General features: G+C 37.8%; 2 protein-coding genes across 7 annotated transcripts in view; one reads left to right on the top strand and one right to left on the bottom strand.

Annotated features, from left to right (window-relative positions):
• Positions 1-871, bottom strand: part of RARS2 (arginyl-tRNA synthetase 2, mitochondrial) — a 65,936-nt gene extending 65,065 nt beyond the window's left edge. Inside the window, exon 1 of one of the 3 annotated variants that reach the window (XM_027601325.1) lies at positions 787-871. In XM_027601325.1, the coding sequence (XP_027457126.1) occupies positions 787-822 (36 nt within the window). In that variant the 5' untranslated portion in view covers positions 823-871. The remainder of the gene's footprint in view (positions 1-786) is intronic. The other 2 variants (XM_027601327.1, XM_027601324.1) reach the window with 2 other exon arrangements.
• A 106-nt stretch (positions 872-977) lies between these two features.
• The window catches only part of ORC3 (origin recognition complex subunit 3), a 59,729-nt gene continuing 39,393 nt past the window's right edge, over positions 978-21,313 (top strand). For 3 of the 4 annotated variants that reach the window (XM_027601097.1, XM_027601094.1, XM_027601096.1), the window contains exons 1-8: positions 978-1,060; positions 5,097-5,151; positions 10,459-10,556; positions 12,285-12,429; positions 14,789-14,893; positions 15,949-16,097; positions 17,377-17,510; positions 19,605-19,764. In XM_027601097.1, coding sequence (XP_027456898.1) covers positions 1,037-1,060; positions 5,097-5,151; positions 10,459-10,556; positions 12,285-12,429; positions 14,789-14,893; positions 15,949-16,097; positions 17,377-17,510; positions 19,605-19,764 — 870 coding nt within the window. In that variant the 5' untranslated portion in view covers positions 978-1,036. The remainder of the gene's footprint in view (positions 1,061-5,096; positions 5,152-10,458; positions 10,557-12,284; positions 12,430-14,788; positions 14,894-15,948; positions 16,098-17,376; positions 17,511-19,604; positions 19,765-21,313) is intronic. The other variant, XM_027601098.1, reaches the window with a different exon arrangement.

Here is a 21,313-nt window from a genome sequence, read left to right as displayed (position 1 = left end):
ATTGAAAGTTTCTGCAAAATTCCAAAAGGGGTCGATGAATTTCAAAAATTCTTTTTGCTGGGCACCTGGGTGGCTCAGTCCTTAAGCGTCTGCCTTCGGCTCGAGCCATGATCCCGGGGTCCTGGGATCGAGCCCCACATGGGGCTCCCTGCTCCGCGGAGAGCCTGCTTCTCCCTCTCCCACTCCCCCTGCTTGTGTTCCCTCTCTCATTGTCTCTGTCAAAAAATAAATAAAATCTTTAAAAAAATTCTTTTTGCTGAAATCTAATGTTGAAGTGTTTTATTCCTTATTACAGAGCTGTTCACACAGAGGACTCTGAATCAAGAAAAAACAGAATCTCACGTTATCTTTGGAGTTTCCAAAAATAATGCTAGGGCAGGAGGCCAAAACGATTGAAAGACAAAAGACCAGATTTTAAATTAGATCCTTTCGAATGAAAATTCAAATCCATAATCAATTTCACTAAGTGTAAGGAACACTAATTTCTAAAGGGTTTTAATCATGGCCCAATGACTTTCCAGTAGGATAAAGCATACAAAGCTGTGGGGTGGGAAGGAGGGAAGTAACATTTGCTTTCCAAGATTTACTTTTCACCTTGAGAAACCGATTTGGGTCGCATGGCCGACCCTCCAACAGGTCGGCCTCAACAGCTCGAGCAGCTCCAAAGAGGAGGCAGGAGGCGGCAGAAACAGGGTTTTTCTTGGAATACCCCTCTCGCTGACTGAGGGCTGACCCGGCGTGGGGGTTCCGCTCGGGCCTTCCTTCTGCCAGTTCCCGGGTCCGTACCTGACAGGCGATGGACCTGCGGAAGCCACAAGCCATGTTCGCCTCCACGCAGCGCGCGCCCCAACCGCTAGGCCCGGATCCTCGCCCCGCCCCCTCTGTACGCCCCGCCTATGCGCGCCGGAAGCCCGCCCCGGAGGATTCTGCCAACCAATCAAGAAGCCGCGTGGCCCGCCACTAACCTCTGCCCTGCTGCCGCGAGGGAGCGCGGGAAATCCCGAGTGCGGCTGCAATCCCGCGGGCCGTTGGGACCATGGCCACTTCTTCGGTGTCCAAGGTACGTGGGGGGGCGGACGCCCACTAGACTCAGCCGTCGCCTCCTTCCCTTTTGGGAAAAGGGATGTAGCAGAGGTTACGTAGGCCTCAGTGAACAGGTTCGAGGGGAGGGAGTGGCGGGCTGAGCTGAAACGTCCTTACTCCAGGTGCAGTTGAGGTCAGTTTTGGTCGGGGAGCGAAGACACCGATCTGCCTTAGTTGTTTTGGCTGGGAGGACTTTTAAGTTCTGGTTTGTGGAGGTCGAATTCCCCGAGGATGTGCTCCAATCTCCGTTCCTTTTTCTTCCCCATAAATATTTATTGTGCTCCAAGCACTCCGTTAGGTACGACATAGAGTGGTAAACAAAATAGGTTCAGTTGTCTGCACTCAAAAAAGGCATTTAACACAGATGAACTGATGATAACAAATTGTGATAAGTGTTAGCAGATTGCCCCGGGTCTGCGAAGGCCTTTTGGAGAAAGGGACATTTTAGCTGAGACCTGAAAAGTAAGTACAAGTTAGGCAAAGGATTGGAGGATAGGGAGACTGTTCTAGCATAGAGAATGACATGCTTTTTGGCCCAGAAGATAGAAATAAAATGACCTATTAAGTTGAAATATCAGTATAATCAGAGGAAGCGTTGTGAAAAGTGAGAATGAAAAAGTAGTGTAGGTGTGTGTGTGTCAGAGGAGATCACATAGACCTCATATGGGCTGCCTAGATGGCTACAGCTTGCAGGAAGACATGATAATGTGGTTGGTAAGAAGATAAACCCTAGAGCTCTATTGTCTAATGTACATTAAGTAGCCAGTAGCCACATGTGGCTATTTCAGTTTTAATTAAATAAAATTAGAAATTTTCTCAGTTTTACTAGCCACATTTCAAGTGCTCAATAATCACATATGGTGGCTACCATATTAGTGCAGAGACATATTTCTCCTTCATTACCAAAAGCTCTATTGTACAGTACTGCTACAGACCAAGTAGGACCTTTAGTAGTAGTATGAGTACAGCCAGAAGCCCCTGAAGTTAAGCTGTGATAAAGGTGAGAACGTAGATGAAAAAAACTGCAAAGTCATTTCTCCCTGTGTTAAAATAGTAGATTAGAAGGCTCTACCATGGATCTGATATTTAATTTTGATTAAAATTAAACTAAAATTATGGGAAGGAGTGCCTTCTGAGACTACATATCAAAGGGAAACTTCAAGCCATAGAGCTTAAGTTTATAGAAGATTGACTATGATACTAGGTGCAAATGCCAGAAGAGGTTTCACTGTGCTTGTGTAGCCGGGGCACTGGGGTGTAAGAGCACCTGGCTCCAGGGGTCCCAAACAGACCAGCTTCAGCCCCTCCCTGCTGACAAAATCCTAAATCGGAGAAATGAGTGTTAGTGAAACAAGAAAGGAGCGGTGTGGGGGACCACCTTGCCCTAGGCATGCGGGGTGGGGTGGGTTGTGTGTGTGTGGGGGGGGCAGTGGGTGCTTTATGATAATCACCTGTGGCCAACAAAGAATTAACCAGCCCCAAAAAGGAAGTAAGCCGTTGAAGGTGTTATCAAGAGATGTTAAATGGATTTAAGTTTCCTGGTTAGCTTTCTGTAAAAGACCAACCCTAAAGGCCCTGTTGGGACCCCTCTCACTCTTGAGAGCTTTTTCTGTATCTTCACTTAATAAACTTCAGTTGCTTTACTCACACACACACACACAAAAGGAATTTATTTCAGTGAAGCCAACACAGCAGCCTGGAGTCTTAAAGACTGTGTCCAAAGTGCTGAAAATACTTAAGGTTTATATGAGGAAAGTATGGGACAAAGGAGGGTAGGAAAGGTCAGGTTGATCATTGTCTTGGAGTCAGTCATGGGCGGGGTCTTGCTGGCTCCGGACAGTCCTTACGGCTTGAGGGGTTAGTTTCGGTTCCCATCAGGAGAAGCTGTGCGCACCGGATCTTTTGCCAGAGTTAAGAGATAAGCTGGATGGGGCGCTTTGGTGGCTCAGGTGGCTAGGCATCTGTCTTCCGCTTGGCTCATGGTCTCCTGGTCCTGTGATTGAGCCCCATCCATGTCGGCCTCCCGGCTCAACAGGGAGTCTGTTTCTCTCCCCCCTCCCCCGCGCCACCCCGTGTGCTTTCTCTTGCTCACTCTCAAATGAATAAATAAAATCATTAAAAAAAAGCGAGATAAGCTGGAAAGAAGAACTTAATCAGAAAGTTTGAGTTCAAAAGGGAGGTAGTTGCAGTTCTCTCATACTAGTATTTTTTATTAGGATTGGTACTGTTTTTGTTTTGTGCTGGTGGTAAAGTTCCATAGGTTTTGAGTGGTCTGCCCTCTAATCCTTTTCATTGCATAAGGCTCATATTTTTGTATATCTTGAAGAATTGTGAGCTTTTGTTCAGGAAAGCATTATAATAGAAATGCTTGTATTGAGATGATTATGAAGGGGACCTTGCATTAATAAGATTCTTTAAGGACTATTTCAGGAGCTCATAGAACTGCATGCTTTTTTTTTTTTTTTAACTTATGTAAACTTCCTTTTCCGTGTCATATTTTCTGCCTCTTAGCTCTCCTTCTAGACTGCTTCTATCTCAAACACCATGATTTGATCAGCAGTTCAAAGTGGTTAACCATATTACTACCTGCCATACATTAGGATCTATTCTGGGCACTTGTATATCTCACTCCTTCATAGCTCCTTTTCCTTTACTGAATTGCAGGTGGATATAGAAGGGAGGCAATGACAAGCTTGTGGTACTACAGGATTTTTCTAAATGTGAATGTATATTTCAGCAGTTCACTAGTTGCAGATACAGGAGTATAAGGCACAGTTCTTATTTTGGATCCTGTAATCCAAATGGCCACTTTATATTTGCACAGCTTTCTTTAGCACTGTCCTGAGATGACTTTTTCTAGGTATATTTTTTTCATTCTTTCATTTTCCATAAAAATGGGTCTTTAAGAAGCTGTGCATGGTGCATGGCTTTAGGATTGGTAGAATAAACGTAGGACCAGTAACTTGGAGACTATATATCACCAAATAATAACAGGAAACTAAATGTAGCTAGGAAATTACCAGGAAAATTACTTGGCAAGCATTCATTCCATATACTGATTGCGCTAACACCTGTCCTAGACCCTGAGGAAACAATTGTGAATTATATGCAGTCTGTGCTCTGAAGGCACTCACAAACTACTTGGTGAGACAGACCCGTAAATAACTATGATACACAGTGAAAGTGATTTAAAACAAAGTGAAATAAAGGCATTCAAGTATTGTGAGATCTTAGGGAAAGGAATAATTCTAACTAGAGAACTGGGGACGGTTTCCCAGAGCAGATGAGTAGGACATTTATCAGATGAAGAAAGGTGTATAAAATGAAACAATAGCCAAATTACCTGTTTCCTGACCAGGTTATAGATACTTGACGTTTAATTAAATAATAAAGACTTCTTTTGAAATGAGAGAGTGTCACTATTTTTGATCTTCATTTTAATGAATAATATTAATGTTCTTTAAGTTTTATAAAAATGGAACCTTTCTGGATTTAAATTTCATCAGCTTATATTTTCTTTGTCTCTTAGATTAGGTCCCTAAGAGCAAAATCACGAGATGCGCATCTCATGGGAAGGAGGAGAAAGAAATGGATAGTCCCCTTGTTGTTTAAGGATTTTCCTGCTAGGGCGCCTGGGTGGTTCAGTTGGTTAAGCCTCTGACTCTTGATTTCAGCTCAGGTCATGATCTCAGGGTCCTGGGATTGAACCCCCTGTCCGGGATCCGCAGGGAGCTGCTTGGGATTCTCTCTGGCTCTCCCGCTGCCGCCCCCCCCTCCCCCATGCACTTGCTTTCACTCTCTCAAAAAAATCTTTTTAAAAAAAGAATTTTCCTGCTATAATTCAGATAGAAGAGAGAGAATTTCTTAGCATTTTAAAGAAATGCCTTTTTTAAAAAAATCCGCTTATCCATAAAATACTTGGTTAATGAGATTTATCTGTTCCTTGGCTACTTTGACTTTATGCTTTTTTCTTTCTTTCTTTATTTTTTTTTTTTTTTTTTTTTTTTTTTTTGGGCTGCTTTGTGTTTAAGCCAAACTTCAAGAAGAGAAAGATCTCTGTGCCAGTAGGTAAGATGTCTTAATAGCGAATTGGCTAGATTTCCTCCCCTAAGTCTTGAACTTACCTAACCCTAGTTGAAGTTAGTAATTCTCTTAAGTTTGACTTACTTAGCTTCTTGGTGTAGCTGTTATGTTCCAGAGTATAGTCAAAGGGATAAGGTACATCCTGGACTTTCAATCTAAAAGGGAATCCAACTATACCTTCAAAAGGCAAATTAGAAAGTAAATTTCCCCCAAAGGATATGTCCTCATTCTTCAAAAGAGATTGTCTTAGGGGTGCTTGGCTGGTCAGATGGTAAAGCATGTGACCCTTGATCTCCAGGTTGTGAGTTCAAGCCCCACGTGGGGTGTAGAGCTTACTTAAAAACATATATAAATAAAATAAAAAGGCTAACTCAAAAGGAAATTAAAAAAAAAAGAGACTGTCTTAAAAATCTCAGTGATTTCCTGGGGTGTGGTAGAGAAGTGGACTGCAAAAGGGCAAGAGATACTTTTTGGACCGACGGAAATGTTTTCTAGATCAAGGGAGCAGTTATGTGAGTGTATACTTTTGTTAGGACATACTAACTGTTACAATCAGCATATTTTATCATTTGTAAATTATTTCTCAATAAAATTAAACTTAAAAAAAGATACTGTTTTTCTTCACTTTCTTCATTTTTTCCAGATATCTGTTCGGTGATCATGTTAGGAAGAATTGACTTTTTCAAACAAATCATGACATTACTGTCAGAAAATGTGTATTGTACTGGTTTTCAATTGTAGCTGCAGATTAGAATCACTTGGGGGAACTTTTAAAAAAAAAATTGGGGTTTTTTTTTTTGGATATAATTGTATTTTCACATACAGTTGCAAGAAAGTGTAGAGAGTTTTTTGTACCCTTTACTCAGTAATCTCCAATGGTAATATTTTGGGTAACTGGTACAGTATCACAACCAGGAAACTTAACATTGGTACAATCCATTGACCTTAATTAGATTTCAGCTTGGGGAACTTTTTTAATGCCCAGACCCCATCTCAGACCAATTGAATCAGAATCTCTGGGAGTGGTACCTAGGTATTGGTACTTCTTTAAAAGCTCCTCGCAGGGAAAAAAAATACACAAAATGAGAATAGACCTAGGGAACTCAGTGACACTGTCAAGCATAATAGTCGCATGATGGGGGTCCTAGGAGAAGAGCGAGAAAAGGGGGCAAAAGATTTGTCTAAAGAAATAATAGCTGAAAACTTCCTGAATCTGGGGAAGGAAAGAGAAATACAGATCCAGGAGGCCCCAGAGAGACCCCAGCAAAACCAAACCAAAGAGGTCTGCACCAAGACACAAATAAGATGGCCAAAAGTAGTGAGAAAGAGAGAATTTTAAAAGCAAGAGAAAGGAAAGCAGTTACATATAAGGGAAACCCCATACGGCCATCACTGGGTTTTTCAGACAGAAACTGCAGGCCGGATTGGAGTGGCATGATAAATTCCAAGTGCTAAAAGGAAAAAATCTACAGCCAAGAATACTCTATCCAGCAAGGCTTTCATTTAGAACAGAAGGAGAGAGAGAGTTTCCAGCCATGTCCCTGTCACACACAATGCCATTGGCCTCTGGGTCCCAAATTCACAGTCCAGCCGCCCTCCTGCCCAAGTCAGCATGCACGGCCTACCACCTGCTCAACGCCAAGTAAACAAGCCTTCACCTCAGATCGACAAGGGCTCAAGCTGACACTCCCCCTCAAATTCCAGCCCCTGTGCTCAAGTTTGTGCACAAAAGTGGGCATAATTATAACAGAATGAAGCAACCTGAACAGTGACACTAATTCTGTGGAATATATGATGGGTAAAAGGAGTGTGCTAGGCTAAGAACATCTCCAACAAGCACATCAGAAAACAATACGTACAGTATGGTTCTAGTTAGTAAAAGAAACAAACCTGGACACAATAAAACAAGAAGAAATCAGAGAGGGAGACAAACCGTGGAGACTCTTAAGCATAGGAAACAAACTGAGGGTTGCTGGAGGGAAGGTGGGTGGGGAGATGGGGTAACTGGGTGACGGGCATTAAGGAGAGCATTGTGATATAATGAGCGCTGGGTGTTCGTGCAACTGATGAATCACTGAACTCGACCCCTGAAACTAATAATACACTATATGTTAATTAATTGAACTTAAAAGGAAACCTAAAAGCTCCTCACAGGCTTACTATTTACATTCACTATTCAGTATTGTAAAGATTAATTCTGATGGAAAAATTATGTGGAATAAGCATATTTATGCACTAGCTTTGAATTAAAAGAAAAACTGAACTAAACCATTGTTTGACTAAGGAAATAAAGAACTTGTATTTAATGAATAGGATTTTTCTAAATCATCGCATGATGCAGACCTTAGGGTGTTACTCCTTCAGTTTGAGACCAGCTAGATAAGAAACCTGTGCTCAAAGAGCAAATAAAATGATGGTTCATACTGAGGGGACCAGAGGGTAGAAAATATGATTTATAATAAGAATCCAGTTTGTCATTAGCAGAATACACTGATCTCAAGTTCTACACTCTCTTAGACTTAGTCTCAAGGAAACGTGAATTTTTTTGTATTCTCTACCCCCCAATAAAAAGTGACTGATAGACTTGGAAATAGTGAACAAAGAATAGCTACATTATAAATTATTTTTAAGTGATGGACTTGTGAACATATTTCTTTAATGTTGGAGATTGCTAAACTCGAAGTAGTTCATTTTCAGAGAAAATTCAAGTTTCTTTCCCATTATCTAGGATACAGAGCATGAAATGACATCTAGTATCATTAATGATGATTAATGACATCATCAGTGTCATTAGTTATAATGACATTGTTAGCATTATTGAGTTTTTATTATGTGCTAGATTATTCTAAGCTCTTTATATGTGTTCCTTTGTTTAATCCTCCCAGTAAACTATGAGGAATGTATTATGAGTATCTCCATTAAAATATGAGGATACTTAAAACTCTCAATGATAGTGCTAGTAAGTGGCAGAGCTGGGGTTTGAACCCAGTTGTCTGATTCCAGAACCTCTGGTCTAACCGTTATTTGGTGCTGTCTCTCATAATAGGCTAGTTTTTGCTTAGAACTTTTTCTGTTGAATTTCAGCTATAACTTACTTACTAAGATTTGTTCAAAGTTTTAGTATTAGTAAACCTAATGTGTATAATTTGAACTTTGCTTTGAAGTACGTTAGTTTTTGTTTTTTTTTTAATTGGTCTGACCTAAGACCAATAGATACTGTTTCAATATGAGAATCTTAGAGGAATTGACCCTGATTATAAGACAGATGGTGTAGGAATAAGGAAAACATATCCAGATTTTAGCACTTGCCTTCCCTGGCTTCAATTCTTGAAACAGATTGCCTGAAGAAGTAGGAAGATGCCCAGCATTTTGCCCACCATCTGTCCTCTGACTCGAAGATGCTTGGATGTATATCTAAGAGAAGACTGGTAACTCTCCCTCTTGTCTATGTTCTGTGGATGACGTACATCCATGAAAACGACTAGGCAGGAACTGGAGAGAGAGAGGGAGAGACTGAGATGGGTGGTAGCACTGGCCCTGTAGGAGATGTTCGCACTGAAGTCAAGCACTGTGCGTAGGAGCCAGAGGGAACCTGTCAACAGTGAAAACTTATATTCTGTAGGTCTTCTCAATGCTGATTTTTTTTACCTTCCTGAGCTATAAATGACAGAGAAGTCATGGTAACAAGTTAAATTGTCCTGCTGCTGTTGTTTCCCAATTTCTGAGTTTTTTGGTTAGTATGTAAAAAATTAATGTATGTAAAAAATGTAAAAAAATAATGTATTTAAAAAATTAATGTAAAAATGTAAAAAATTAATGTCTTGATTTGCCATTTTAACATTTAACATGATGACTTCAGTGTATTCTAAGGCTTTTGATAAATTAAAAAAATACTTGCCTAAAACTCTGTGTCAACTATGAACAGAAGCAGAGTTCCTTAACATAAAAGAGAATCTGTATTCCAAACTACCAGTTAACATAAAACTTGATGGTAGAATGCTAGTGGCTTCTCAGTGAAGTCAGGAACAAAATAGGTATTTTCACTGTTATTGAACCCTTTAAAAGTTGTAGTTGTTACAATAAAATACCTAGCAGTAAACAATAAGAAATATGAAAGAAAGTAGAAAACTACAAGGAATGTAGAATATTGATTAAAGGAAGAGACCTGTAGTGTTTTGAATGTAGATTTTCTAACATATTACAAATATTTCTTCCCAAATCAACCTACAGATTTTATTTTATCCAAACTACTATTGTAATTATTTTTGAGCAGTGGCAAAATTTATTTGAAAGAATGGCTTAAAATATTTTGAAGAAGAATGATTATGTGCAGTGGTGGTAGGAAGGAGACCTGGAATTATTCCCTGTGTGAATGTACTGCAAAGCTCCAATCATTTAATGATTTCAAATAGTTCAGGACAGCTCTGGGAATAGACTTGGATTCAGTAGAACAAAAGAAGTTGTTTAAAAAATAGCTCCAAGTACATTTGTAAGTACTGAGATAACAAGGGTGCCTCAAATCAGTGGGAGAAAGGATGGATTATTTAGTAAGTGAATGTTTTCATACTGAAGGTTAAAGCCCAAGTGTGAGTCATGAAATCAACCTAGTCATAATAGTTTTTTTAAAAAACAGAATAGAAAAGAAAACATTTGCTGTCACATGATAAGTATTGTTTTGTGGGGCCTTTGTTTTTGTTTCTGTTAAACATCTGTGTGTTGGCTAATGATGTGAAATGTATTCCTTAATGTGGATCATGGTTTAAAAAGTTTGAAAACCACTGGTATTTTGATAAATGGTGTTTTGATGAATGGCAAGCCATTTGGAGGAAAACATTAAAACATATACAATAATACAGACAGACTAAAAGGCTGGGCTGACCTATGTCAAATGAATAAAAGAACAAGAATCATCTTAAGAGTCATTTCAGAGCAAATATATGAAGCGTAGTATACAAGGCTTTCGAATAAAGAGCAAATAATGAAAATATGTTAATATTAAATGTTTATGCCTCAAACCAAATCCATTAAATACTGTTAGCAATTTAAAAGTACATGATAGAAATATAACTTAAAAATTAAAGATATTTTAATCTTACAGATACGATTACTATAGTAAAAATATGATATATAAATAAAATTAAATATGAAGGGTATTGAAGGTTACCTATCTCCAAATATATGTATTTTTGATACATATTTCAGTCCCATCCCTTACTGTGTGACTTTGCACAGAGATTTTCTAACTCTTATTATATAAAAAAGAAACTGACCTATTTCTTTCTGTGTTTTTAGAGGACTATTTTAATAAAGGGAAAAATGAGTCTGAGGACAGTAAGCTTCGATATGAAACTTATCACTTGATATGGCAGCAGATGAAATCTGAAACTGAGGTGAATACTTTTCTTAATGACTTACTATTTCTCTAATAACGTAAATCTCATATTTGTTCTTCCCATCTTCCTTTCCATCATTTTTCAAGACTCTTGATGAAACATAGGTAATACTAGTTTAGTATAATCTGTATATGCTAAAAAACGCTCACGTTCCAAGTATTAAGCATAGCTTCAGGTACTGGAACATACATTTATAATAATAGCTGCCAAGGCAAGGGGCTCTTTACATATCCTCACAACTTTTAAATGGTGACACTCTTCAAATTACCCATTCAGGGACGCCTGGGTGGCTCAGTCGATTAATCATCTGCCTTCGGCTCAGGTCACGATCCCAGGGTCCTGGGATCCAGTCCCACATCGGCCTCCTTGCTCAGCGGGGAGCCTGCTTCTCCCTCTGCCTGCTGCTCCCCCTGCTTGTGCTCTCTCTCTCTCTGACTAAATAAATAAAATCTTTAAAAAATAAACAAATAAATTATCCATTCAGTTGTACAAGTAAGAAGTCAGGCTATTTTTAAATTACTTCACTCCCTCATCCTCATGTCCAGTTTCTATGTTCTTTATATTCCAGCTCTGAAATAATTTCTCTGCTATGGCAGATTCATAGCTCTAGGACCAACATCTTGAGTGGACTTGTTTTGTTTGACCGACACGGTGTTGTATGTTTTTTTGTTTGTTTTTTAATGCCTGTGGGAGGGTTATGCACTTCGTTTATTACTGCTTCCCACCACTCTTTATTGCTTTCCACCTAGAGCTTTGCTCATTTATGGATTCCAAGTGACCCTTGAAAGTATTTTGAGTTTGTGGTTTCTAGTTTAGGCCTTCATTTCTTAACCTAGATTGTGATGATCCTCCTAATCGATGTCTTTGCCTTTGATCTCAGACCCCTCAGGCCTGTCACTAAGTCCCTATGGCGCCATTGGCCAAGTTAGAAAAGCCCTCCCTTCAGGCAGGCACAGCCCTGTGCCAGGGTGCAAGGGCTTTCCCACCTCACTGCTGGTACAGCTTCCCCCAGCTCCTTCACAGTGCTGCCTGAGTTCCCCTTCTTAACCCTGATGGAATCATGTCTCTCTTTCACATCCCTTCGGTGGTTCTCCCCACAGGATAAAATCCAGACTGTTTAACATCAAGTGTAATTTCATAGGCCTAGCCCCTTGCCTATTTGTCCAGGCTCATTCCCTACCACTTCTCGTGTTCTTGACGCTTAGCTCTGTCTGTGGTTCCCCAGGTACTTGGTGCTTCCTTCCTTGCTTCCTCTACTCCCCATTCCTTCTAACTTTCTTCTCCATGTAATCACCTCCTCCATCACCTGTTCTAATGCTTTGACTCAAATATGTCCCCTCCTCAGCTTAAGTTGGGTGGTCCTATTCTTGGGTGGTCCTGTTCTTCATCATAGCACTTTACCCAATGTATTTTAATTGTTAAGTGTTCTTGCTCAGTTTTTTTTGTTGTTGTTTTTTCACTGTTTTAGGATAAAGACTACCTTTCATTTGTAAGGTGGTTAGTAAATGTTTGTTGAATGAATAAATGAGATTCTTTGGTGAGGGAATCCAAAGCACTAATGACTGGAGCTTTAAGGGGAAAAATTTTTTTTTTTAATTTCTTCCATCTAATAATCATTTTACATGTAATCTTTGGAATTAATGACAAATTATCTTTCCCAAACTTAGAAAGATGCTTCAGATTACTACTGATAATAATTCATAAAGTTTTGTGTTTTCTTCATAGCAACTACAAGAGGAATTAAATAAAAACCTGTTCGATAGTCTAACTGAATTTCTGCAAAAGTCTTACTCTGGATTTCAGAAGAATTCAAGAGACTGGGGTTGTCAAATAAAACTCAGAGAAATTCCAACTGCTGCTCTCATTCTAGGTATATATGGGTGTATGTTTGTTTTTTTAATTAGTGGTTTTGTTGTTGAGAATAGTGAAGAATAACCTGTTCTGATAGACCTTTTTATCTCTTTTATAGAATTAAACTAATTCTTGTTTGCTTTACATACTTTGAAAACCAGTAAAAGTTCTTTATGCTGATCATACATCTGTAAATTAAAGGAAATTGATCCAGAATTAGCTAGTACCCTCCTCAACTTTGTCAGAAAAATGAAGGGGAAATATATTTGTGTTACTCTTTTTAGTTATTTTTTGAGGATATATGAGATTTGCATTTGGTAATAAACCACTGGTGGGTAAATAGATTTGGTTGTTTTTTTAATTGTCTCTTCAGTGGAATTATCTATGACCTCAATTTTATTTTCCCTGTGCTTAGTTTATCAATCTTAGATTGTTTTATAATACTGTATTAATATTGTTTAGAAGGGGATTTGGATGAATTATATATAAACTGCTTTCAAACTGCAGGTGGTAAATTTCTTAGGTACTTAAATATCCATCATTAATGTCCCATTTGAACCAAACATCTGGTTGCAAGATAATGGAAAAAAATTTCTTTGGCATACTAGCAAATATCCTTATTTCTTTTGGAAAGAAAGTTGGATTTATTTGGATTTCAAATGTACTCTTCATCGCACTTACAATTTACTATTTATTCAAGGTTTGTTAAACTAGTGAGCACTAAGATAAGGACTTATTTTGTTGTTTAACACTGCCTTTAATACTGTTCATTACCTAAATCTCATTCCTGATGTTCAGGGCAATACTTATCAAAATTCAGTGTACCTACAAAAGTCTCCAGGGGGTTTTAGTAATAAATGCAGGTTTTTGTCAGTAGGTCTGAGGTGGGGCCTGAAACTGCATTTATAACAGGCCTCCTGCTGGTGCCCATATTGCTGATCCCAGGACGACTCTGAGTAACAACACACAGGGAATGATTTTTATATAATTTTTATTTTATATAATTTTATATAATGTTTATAATTTGAACAGCTTTTCAGCGTAGCCTGCACTTAATTTCAAAATCCTTTCCATTTATGGATGAGAAACTGAGACCCAGTGATGACCGGATTATACTGTTGGGTACTTTGTTTCTCTCGGCCAGGTTATAAGAATTGGAGGTGGAGTGGGGAAAACATAATCAAGAGCAATGGCTTGATAGATTGTTGAGAGCACTGTTTAAATCCCTTCTCTGCCTACTGCCAAAAGGAGAAAAGAAGCTAATGGAAATGTTATATTTCAAAGTCAGTAGTCTGATGAGAACATTTTCCCAGTAAAAGACATTGTTGATTTTTTGTTTCAATGTTAAATAGCTTATAAAGTGAGTCGGTGAAAGACAAATAGACCAGTGTTTTGCTAACCTCCTAGAGTTGTTCAGAGGTGCAGTATCACGATCATAGACCATAATGTGTCTAGAAATATCCTTTTGATACCGTAAAAAGAAAAAATCCGTAGTCAATGCTTAAGCACAGTTGCACATTTTCTATTTTCCCCAAAAAGGTGTATGTCCATTTAAAAATAACCTGCCAAAAATTTTATTTGTTGGCTATCCTAGAAAAAAATTTTTGCTTCTTGGTGGCCTGGATTCTGAACCTTTTGTTTTTCTTCCAGCCAGTTGAAGTTTTATAGTAGCAATTATCAACCAGTTTCAGGATGTTTGCTCTTGGCACCTGCCTAAGTGCCAAAGCACTTTCTAGAAATCACAGATTGTGACGTCAAGGAAAGTATGTCAGTAGAATTTTTTTCCCATGTAGTGGGGAAATTACACTTAACTCTGATAACTACATGCACAGATAAACTCTGATTTGTGGAAATGAGAACGAGAGGGGCTTAGTAAATACCTAAAGTACCTAAAGTTTTATTAGTTTTTAGGCTCTTCCCTCAGAAATTAGCTTACTGTATACTTTACCTATTGTATTTACTACAGCAGTCATTAACAGTATTAGTGATTGGATTCTCCTCACTTGTTAAGTCAGGGTCACAGTAAGCCTGGAATCATAGCCCTTATTTTTGAATCATTAGTTTAAAGAGTTCTTTATGAGTTTGACAAAAGTAACAAAATTACTCCTAAGATATTTTCAAGGGTTAACTACATATCCTCAGTAACTTTTTTTAAAGAGAGATTGTGCGAAATACCCTTTCTGACAAATAAGTATTGTGTATGCCTCCAGATATCTGTTGTCAATGGCGGTCTCTTCACTTACGCAGTATATTTTTTTGGTTTCTGTTACTAATTGTATTTAAAAATATTTTTATTTAGTAATTCACTTGACATGTTAGCCTTGTTGTTAAATTGTTAATAATACAAATGATGTTGTAATACTGATATTATTCCATAGGTGTGAACGTAACAGATCATGATTTAACATTCAGAAGTCTAACAGAAGCCCTTCAGAATAATGTCACTCCATATGTAGTCTCATTGCAAGCTAAAGATTGTCCAGGTACAGAATAAATGCCATAATAACCTTGGTGAGATGTTACAAATCTCTTCTGACCTTCTCTCTCTCTCTCTTTCTCTCTCTAGCTTTTTTTTTTATCCCTTTTTATTTGTAGGAAGAGCATGGCACTACGTTTTTTGGCAGGGTGAGGTTTATTGGCAGGGTGAGGTTTATTGCCTATCGCAGTAATCTTGGCTGTTGCAGGACTCTTTGCTACCTTTTGCTTCATTTACTCCAGCCCCACCCCTGCCATATCAGCTTCACAGCCAGTAATAGTCTAGGCATTTTATGAGATGTGTTCCTTAACCCAGTAGAAGTTGAGTAAGTTGGAAAGTTTGGGACAGAGAGCTGAGAATTAAGGATTGGGGATTTGGCAGCTTTAGTCCAACAGAGTCTAGACTGTCTAGGTTCATATTTACAGCCTCAAATCATCTTATTGTTCTACTCTGAAAGACCAGCATGGTAAAAAATAGTCCATCACCAGAGCCAATCTTAGGTATATGAAGCCATTGAATCATAAAGGATGTGGATGCTACGAGAGTAAAATGGGTTTAGATTTGAACTGACATAAGGGCTTTATGTGCTTATATTACTTTCATATTCATAAACTGACTGGAACTGATTAAATAAAAGCCCTTAGGACATCTTTTAAAATGACTCTAAGGAAGGTTTGTAATCAGTAAAATAACTTATGTAAGTAACACTTTTGGTCTCTTTTCTTAGAGACCTTAAAAACCTTTTGTTGTCTAGTGTAATTTAAATATAGATTGCTTCTTATATAATTTATAATTTTCATGTTTACACATTTGCTTAGGTAACACTTTTATTATGGACAATATACATAAACTTTGGCTAGTGTTAGTCTGAGTTAGTGAAATTTAAATATTAAAGAGAAGATACTGATGAACATTAACAGTTAATATATTAAGTGTTATGTTAATATTAAGTATAGAAAAACACACTGTACCCAAATGTGTATACTGATTAAGAACTTTCAGCTGTTTCATATTTGTTTTAAAGAGAGATAAGCTTTCTTACATTTTTTACCCATTCTGCAGATATAAAACATTTTTTACAAAAACTGGCCTCACAGTTGATGGACTGCTGTGTAGATGAGGAATCCAAAGAGGGAAGTATTCAGGTCGCCCAGAAAAAGACACATTGTTCAATGGATTCTCTTTCCAGTTGGTATATGAATGTCACACAGGTAAGAGTAAACTGACAATTTTCTCTCAGAAAATTGGCATATGATTGAAAGGCTTAGAATTATATTAAACATAGTACTATTTTGTTCTAATAAGAATATGCTTATGTATTCTAGCTATTAATAGTAGCTGCTTATTTTTCATAAGGCTATTAAAATTTAAAAGTATTTTTTTTCAGTATGCAGTCTAATTCCTGCTAAGTGTTTCAGTTCTTACAAGGCCATCTTATTTGCAGGAGAACGTCATCTAGTGACAAAAACGACCTCAGGAATGGGTTCTGCTCTAGAGTCTATCTCTATGACAGTGGCTATAACTTTAATGTATTATCTCTTAGGTCTCTCAGTATTTGCTTTTGTGCAGTAGAACTGTGTTGCCAGGGCCCATTGTCAACGTAGTCCAATGAGAAATAGTCGTCTTTTTTTTAAAAAAAAAAAAACCCTAATTTGTTCCACATTTAGAATTCTTGGGAATAAATGGTCTGTAAGTAAAGTATATTCAACAAACAGATAGCTGACAAGAAGTTCCATTCTACCATGATAGGCCCCAGTGAGAATGGATAACCTAGGTGATTCATGGAGAACTGCACTATAAAACCACAGCTTTAGTTTATGGTGCTGTGTAGCCAGATAGTATGGGGGAAAATACTGCGGTGACATTTTCTGATAAAGGTGTTTGCTGAAGTCAGTCATGAGTGAAGTTCCATTTTTGCTTTATAAGGGATGAAATTGGGTCTAATGCTTACCATAATATCTTCATTTGGTCCACAATTTTAAATTTTCTAGAAATCAAATGTACATTCAGTTTATGTCAGATATCCTTAAAAGATTGGGATTAGACCAGACGATATTAAAGATGCTTTTCAACTTAAGGTTTAACAGTAGCAGAGCAGCGAAGTAGTATTGTTTTTGTGCTTTTTATTTAAAAATACTAGTTCTCAGCTTAAAGTAAAGCAAAGTAAAACATTCTATTAACAGAAAAAATAATCTATAGAAAATCTCCCCATGCTTTTTTCTGTAGTTTTCTCAGATAGAAAATATAAATATTTTATATGAGTTAATAGATTTTACTGAACCTTTTTCTTCTTGGTTATTATTTCCATGTCAGACACAGAAAGATTCTGCAAATAACTGTTGGAATGAGTTTCTCTTTATTATGTGGGAGAAATAAAAGAAACAGCATTACTGTAAAATGTAAAGGGAGATACATCAACATGTGGCATTGTAACATCGTTTGGGTGGTAAGGCTTACTTTTAACTCTTTCTTTTCACAATGGCTTAAAAGAAGACAGACTCAAAAATGCCAAGGAAAAAGAGGACTTCTACTAGTCAATGGCAGTCTCCTCCTGTTGTGCTTATCTTAAAGGATATGGAAAGCTTCACCACAAAAGTACTCCAAGACTTCATAATTATCAGCAGGTAGATGATATATCATCTGGCTTTTACGTAAAATTCTTTTTATTAAGGAAACATATAACTTTTAACTTGAAGAACACCCTTTTCCAGAGAAAATGAATGGCAATTTAATCCTCATTTTAATACCAACTGGATAGAAACCAGAATGATTTCAAATTCCCTATAATTGCTCAAAGACCTCCTATCAGTTTTCCATTTGCTTTTTGACCCAAAAATGAGATCAAAAGACTAAAGTTAACCAATTTTTAATTAGTATGATAAGGCAGTATAAAATGTAGTTTTTCTCACCAAGGTCATCTCTCTTTCCCATTAAGTGGATAAACTACTCCAGATTGAGATATGTTTGTCAGGTCTTATTTTCTGATACCTATCCACCCTTAGAAGCTCTGAGTTACATATGCTCTCTGAGCAAGTATGTTTTCTAAATAACATTATTTTGTATAATACTTACAGTGAGAAACTACATTCATGGTCTCATTGGATTTTCAAGGCAGTCCTGTGAGATTCAGAATTGAAGTAACTAACCCTATTTAAAATCCAGTGACAGGGGCGCCTGGGTGGCTCAGTCATTAAGCGTCTGCCTTGGGCTCAGGTCATGGTCCCAGGGTCCTGGGATCGAGTCCCACATCGGGCTCCCTGCTCAGCGGGAGGCCTGCTTCTCCCTCCCCCACTCTCCCTGCTTGTGTTACCTCTCTTGCTGTGTCTCTCTCTGTCAAATAAATGAATAAAATCTTTAAAAAAATAAATAAAAATAAATAAAATCCGGTGACATGTATTTCCCATGGTACATTTTTTAGGATACAATTTATTTTGGCCTTTTCTATATGTAAACTTGCTTGATAGTTATAGCTACATTTGCCTAAAGCTATATTGTGTTATAATTTACTAATAAACTTGTAAGTCCTATTTTAATGGTGTCTTTTTTTCCCATTGAAACTAAGATTTCTAGATCCTAAGACTTTTCTTAATGCTAAAACTAAACTGCTTTATGTACTTTAAAAATGCAGAATAAGAAAGTGACAGAAGAGCTCTTCTCTTTTGGAGCTTAAATCTGTGGCTACTTTTGCCATCTAAAGTGAGGAAGAATCCAGGCACTGTACTTCTATGACGGTAGAACTGCATATCGCTGGAATATTGAAATGCAATAGCCAATAGGAGGGAGCATGCAAAATCATCAGCCATGATACAAAGGGCTCAGACCCACAATAGCTCTCAAAGATAGTTCTGTTTTACTCTGTGGAAGTCATTTGTGTTCATCCTGGCAGTGCTCAGAATAAATCATGTCCAATAAGTTTGAGTTAAGAATTCAAGGAAAGGATGTAACATTTTTAAATGGTGTCCTTTAAGGTCTTATATATGTGTAAGGAAAGTTTCCTAACTCTTAGCTATTATGTATGGTTGGGTGACATAGTGTCTGTTAGATACGTGCATAAATAGAATAAGTTAACTTTGAAAGTTTGTGAGTTACATGTCACTGAACTCTTAAAAAAGCATAGGCTGGATGTCTGTTAGGAAGACTGTAGCTAGGGCTCAGACTTTGAGAGGTTACATTGAATGATTCCTAACTCTTCTAACACTTGAGATTGTATCACCTTAGAGGGAGGCATTTGATCCCTCTGGACCTCTGTATCTTATGTATAAAATGAGAGGATCGGGGCGCCTGGGTGGCTCAGATGGTTAAGCATCTGCCTTCGGCTCAGGTCATGATCCCAGAGTCCTGGGATCGAGTCCCGCATCGGGCTCCCTGCTCCTTGGGAGCCTGCTTCTCCCTCTGCCTCTCTCTCGCTCGCTCTCTCTGTGTCTCTCACGAATAAATAAATAAAATCTTTAAAAAAAAAAAAAAATAAATAAATAAATAAAATAAAATGAGAGGATCTGTTAATAGATCGATTTCAGAGCTAGAATGTGTGGGGAAATAACTATTATTACTTTAACAGAGGAAACTGCGTGACCTAGAGAATTTGAGTATTTGGAATGATATCCTCAGCAGTGTCTTATACCGTACTCCTTCAAATAAAGGTTGTCTTAATTTGAAATTTGATGTATTGAAATATATTTCCTAATGAAATCCCTTTTATATTTTCCTTTGAAAACTAGTCAACATCTACATGAATTTCCACTAATACTCATTTTTGGAATTGCCACATCTCCTATTATCATCCATCGGTTGCTTCCTCATGCAGTATCATCTCTGTTGTGCATAGAACTATTCCAGTCTCTGTCCTGCAAGGAGCACCTGACTACAGTACTTGATAAGGTAAAAAGGAAAAACTCGTACCAGTGAAATTGGATGAAAAGAGTGCCAAGAATAGATTATAAATATAAACGTTAGTGATAAATTTCTGCATCTCTGAGTATGATATTGAACATATTTCTTCACATTTTTTTGTATTTAATGATTTTATAGGGTACAGTATTGCCTCCTCAGATAAAATATAGATTTTTTTTTTTTTAAGATTTATTTATTTGAGAGTAGGTGTAGGAGAAGCAAATTCCCAACTGAGCAGAGAGCCCGATGCAGGGCTCAATCCCAGGACCCTGAGATCATGACCTGAGCTGAAGGCAGATGCTCAACCAACTGAACCTCCCAGATACCCCAAGATATAAGCTTTATAAAAAGAATGATTGTATCTTTCTGTATCTAAAAAGAATGATTGTATCTTTCTGTATCTACCTACTTATCAGTCATTACTCAATGGAAAATTAGGTTTTTAATAATTTTTAATAGAATTTAATGACTTCCTAATAACAGTAACAATGTTTTGACTCATTTTGTATAAAATAATTTGTAATTTTTAGTGGACTCTTTCCTGTCATTGCTGCTCTTGACAGAAAATAAATACTAACGTTTCCTTAGACCTTAGCTCTATTTTTTTTACCTAAAGTAGTATTAGTTCTGTGTTTCTACCTAAATTAGTAATGACCTTTCACAAATTGTTAGACTCAGCTCTTTTAAGGTGTGCCTTATGCCGCTTGTGAAGGTAAACTAATGACAACCCTCCGTTTTTTTTTTTTCCTCAAGATTTTTATTTGAGAGAGAGAGAGAGAGAGAGAGAGAGCAAGAGAGCTCACAAGCGGGGGCGGGGGGAGGGGCAGAGGGAGAAGCAGGGGGCCCGATTCGGAACTCGATCCCAGGACCCAGAGATCATGACCTAAGCCAAAGGCAGACACTTAACTGACTGAGCCACCCAGGTGCCTGACAACCTTCCAAGGTTCTTCATCTTTTTCCCGTGAAGGTGGTATCCATTAGTTTACTGATACTTGGGGGAAAATTTTTCCAGCTACAGTATTTAAAATTGCTTGGTTGGGGTGCCTGGGTGGTGCAGTTGGTTAAGCTTCTGACTCTTGGTTTCAGCTCAGGTGGTGATCCCTGGGTCATGGGATCTAGCCCCGCGTCAGGCTCTGTCTTTGCGTGGCATCTACTTGGGATTCTCTCTCCCTCTCTCTCTGCCCCTCCTCCCCACTCTCTCACTTGCTCTCTCTCTCTCTCTCTCTCTCAAATAAATAATCTTAAAAAAAAAATGAAATTGGTTGTAGCCAAATGCATTTGGCCTTCTATAACTATGTTTTTGTTTTAAAAACCTAGTACGACTTTTCATTTTCAGATGTAAATTCTTCACTATAGGCCATTGAAAATTAGCTGAATAATACAAATTCAGCTATTTTATACTTTTTTAATAGACATCTGTTATTTTGGGGTTTTTCATTCAAAAGTACATAATGTGTTATTCTTCGGTAATGTGTATCAAGGGATGAAAAAGAAATCTTATCTGATAATAAGAATTGCCAAAACCTATAGCTTCTTC

The sequence above is a fragment of the Zalophus californianus genome, chromosome 7, assembly GCF_009762305.2.
Source record: "Zalophus californianus isolate mZalCal1 chromosome 7, mZalCal1.pri.v2, whole genome shotgun sequence".
NCBI lineage: Eukaryota > Metazoa > Chordata > Mammalia > Carnivora > Otariidae > Zalophus > Zalophus californianus.
Note: the sequence above shows the minus strand (reverse complement) of the source record. Positions and strands in the feature narration are given on the sequence as shown.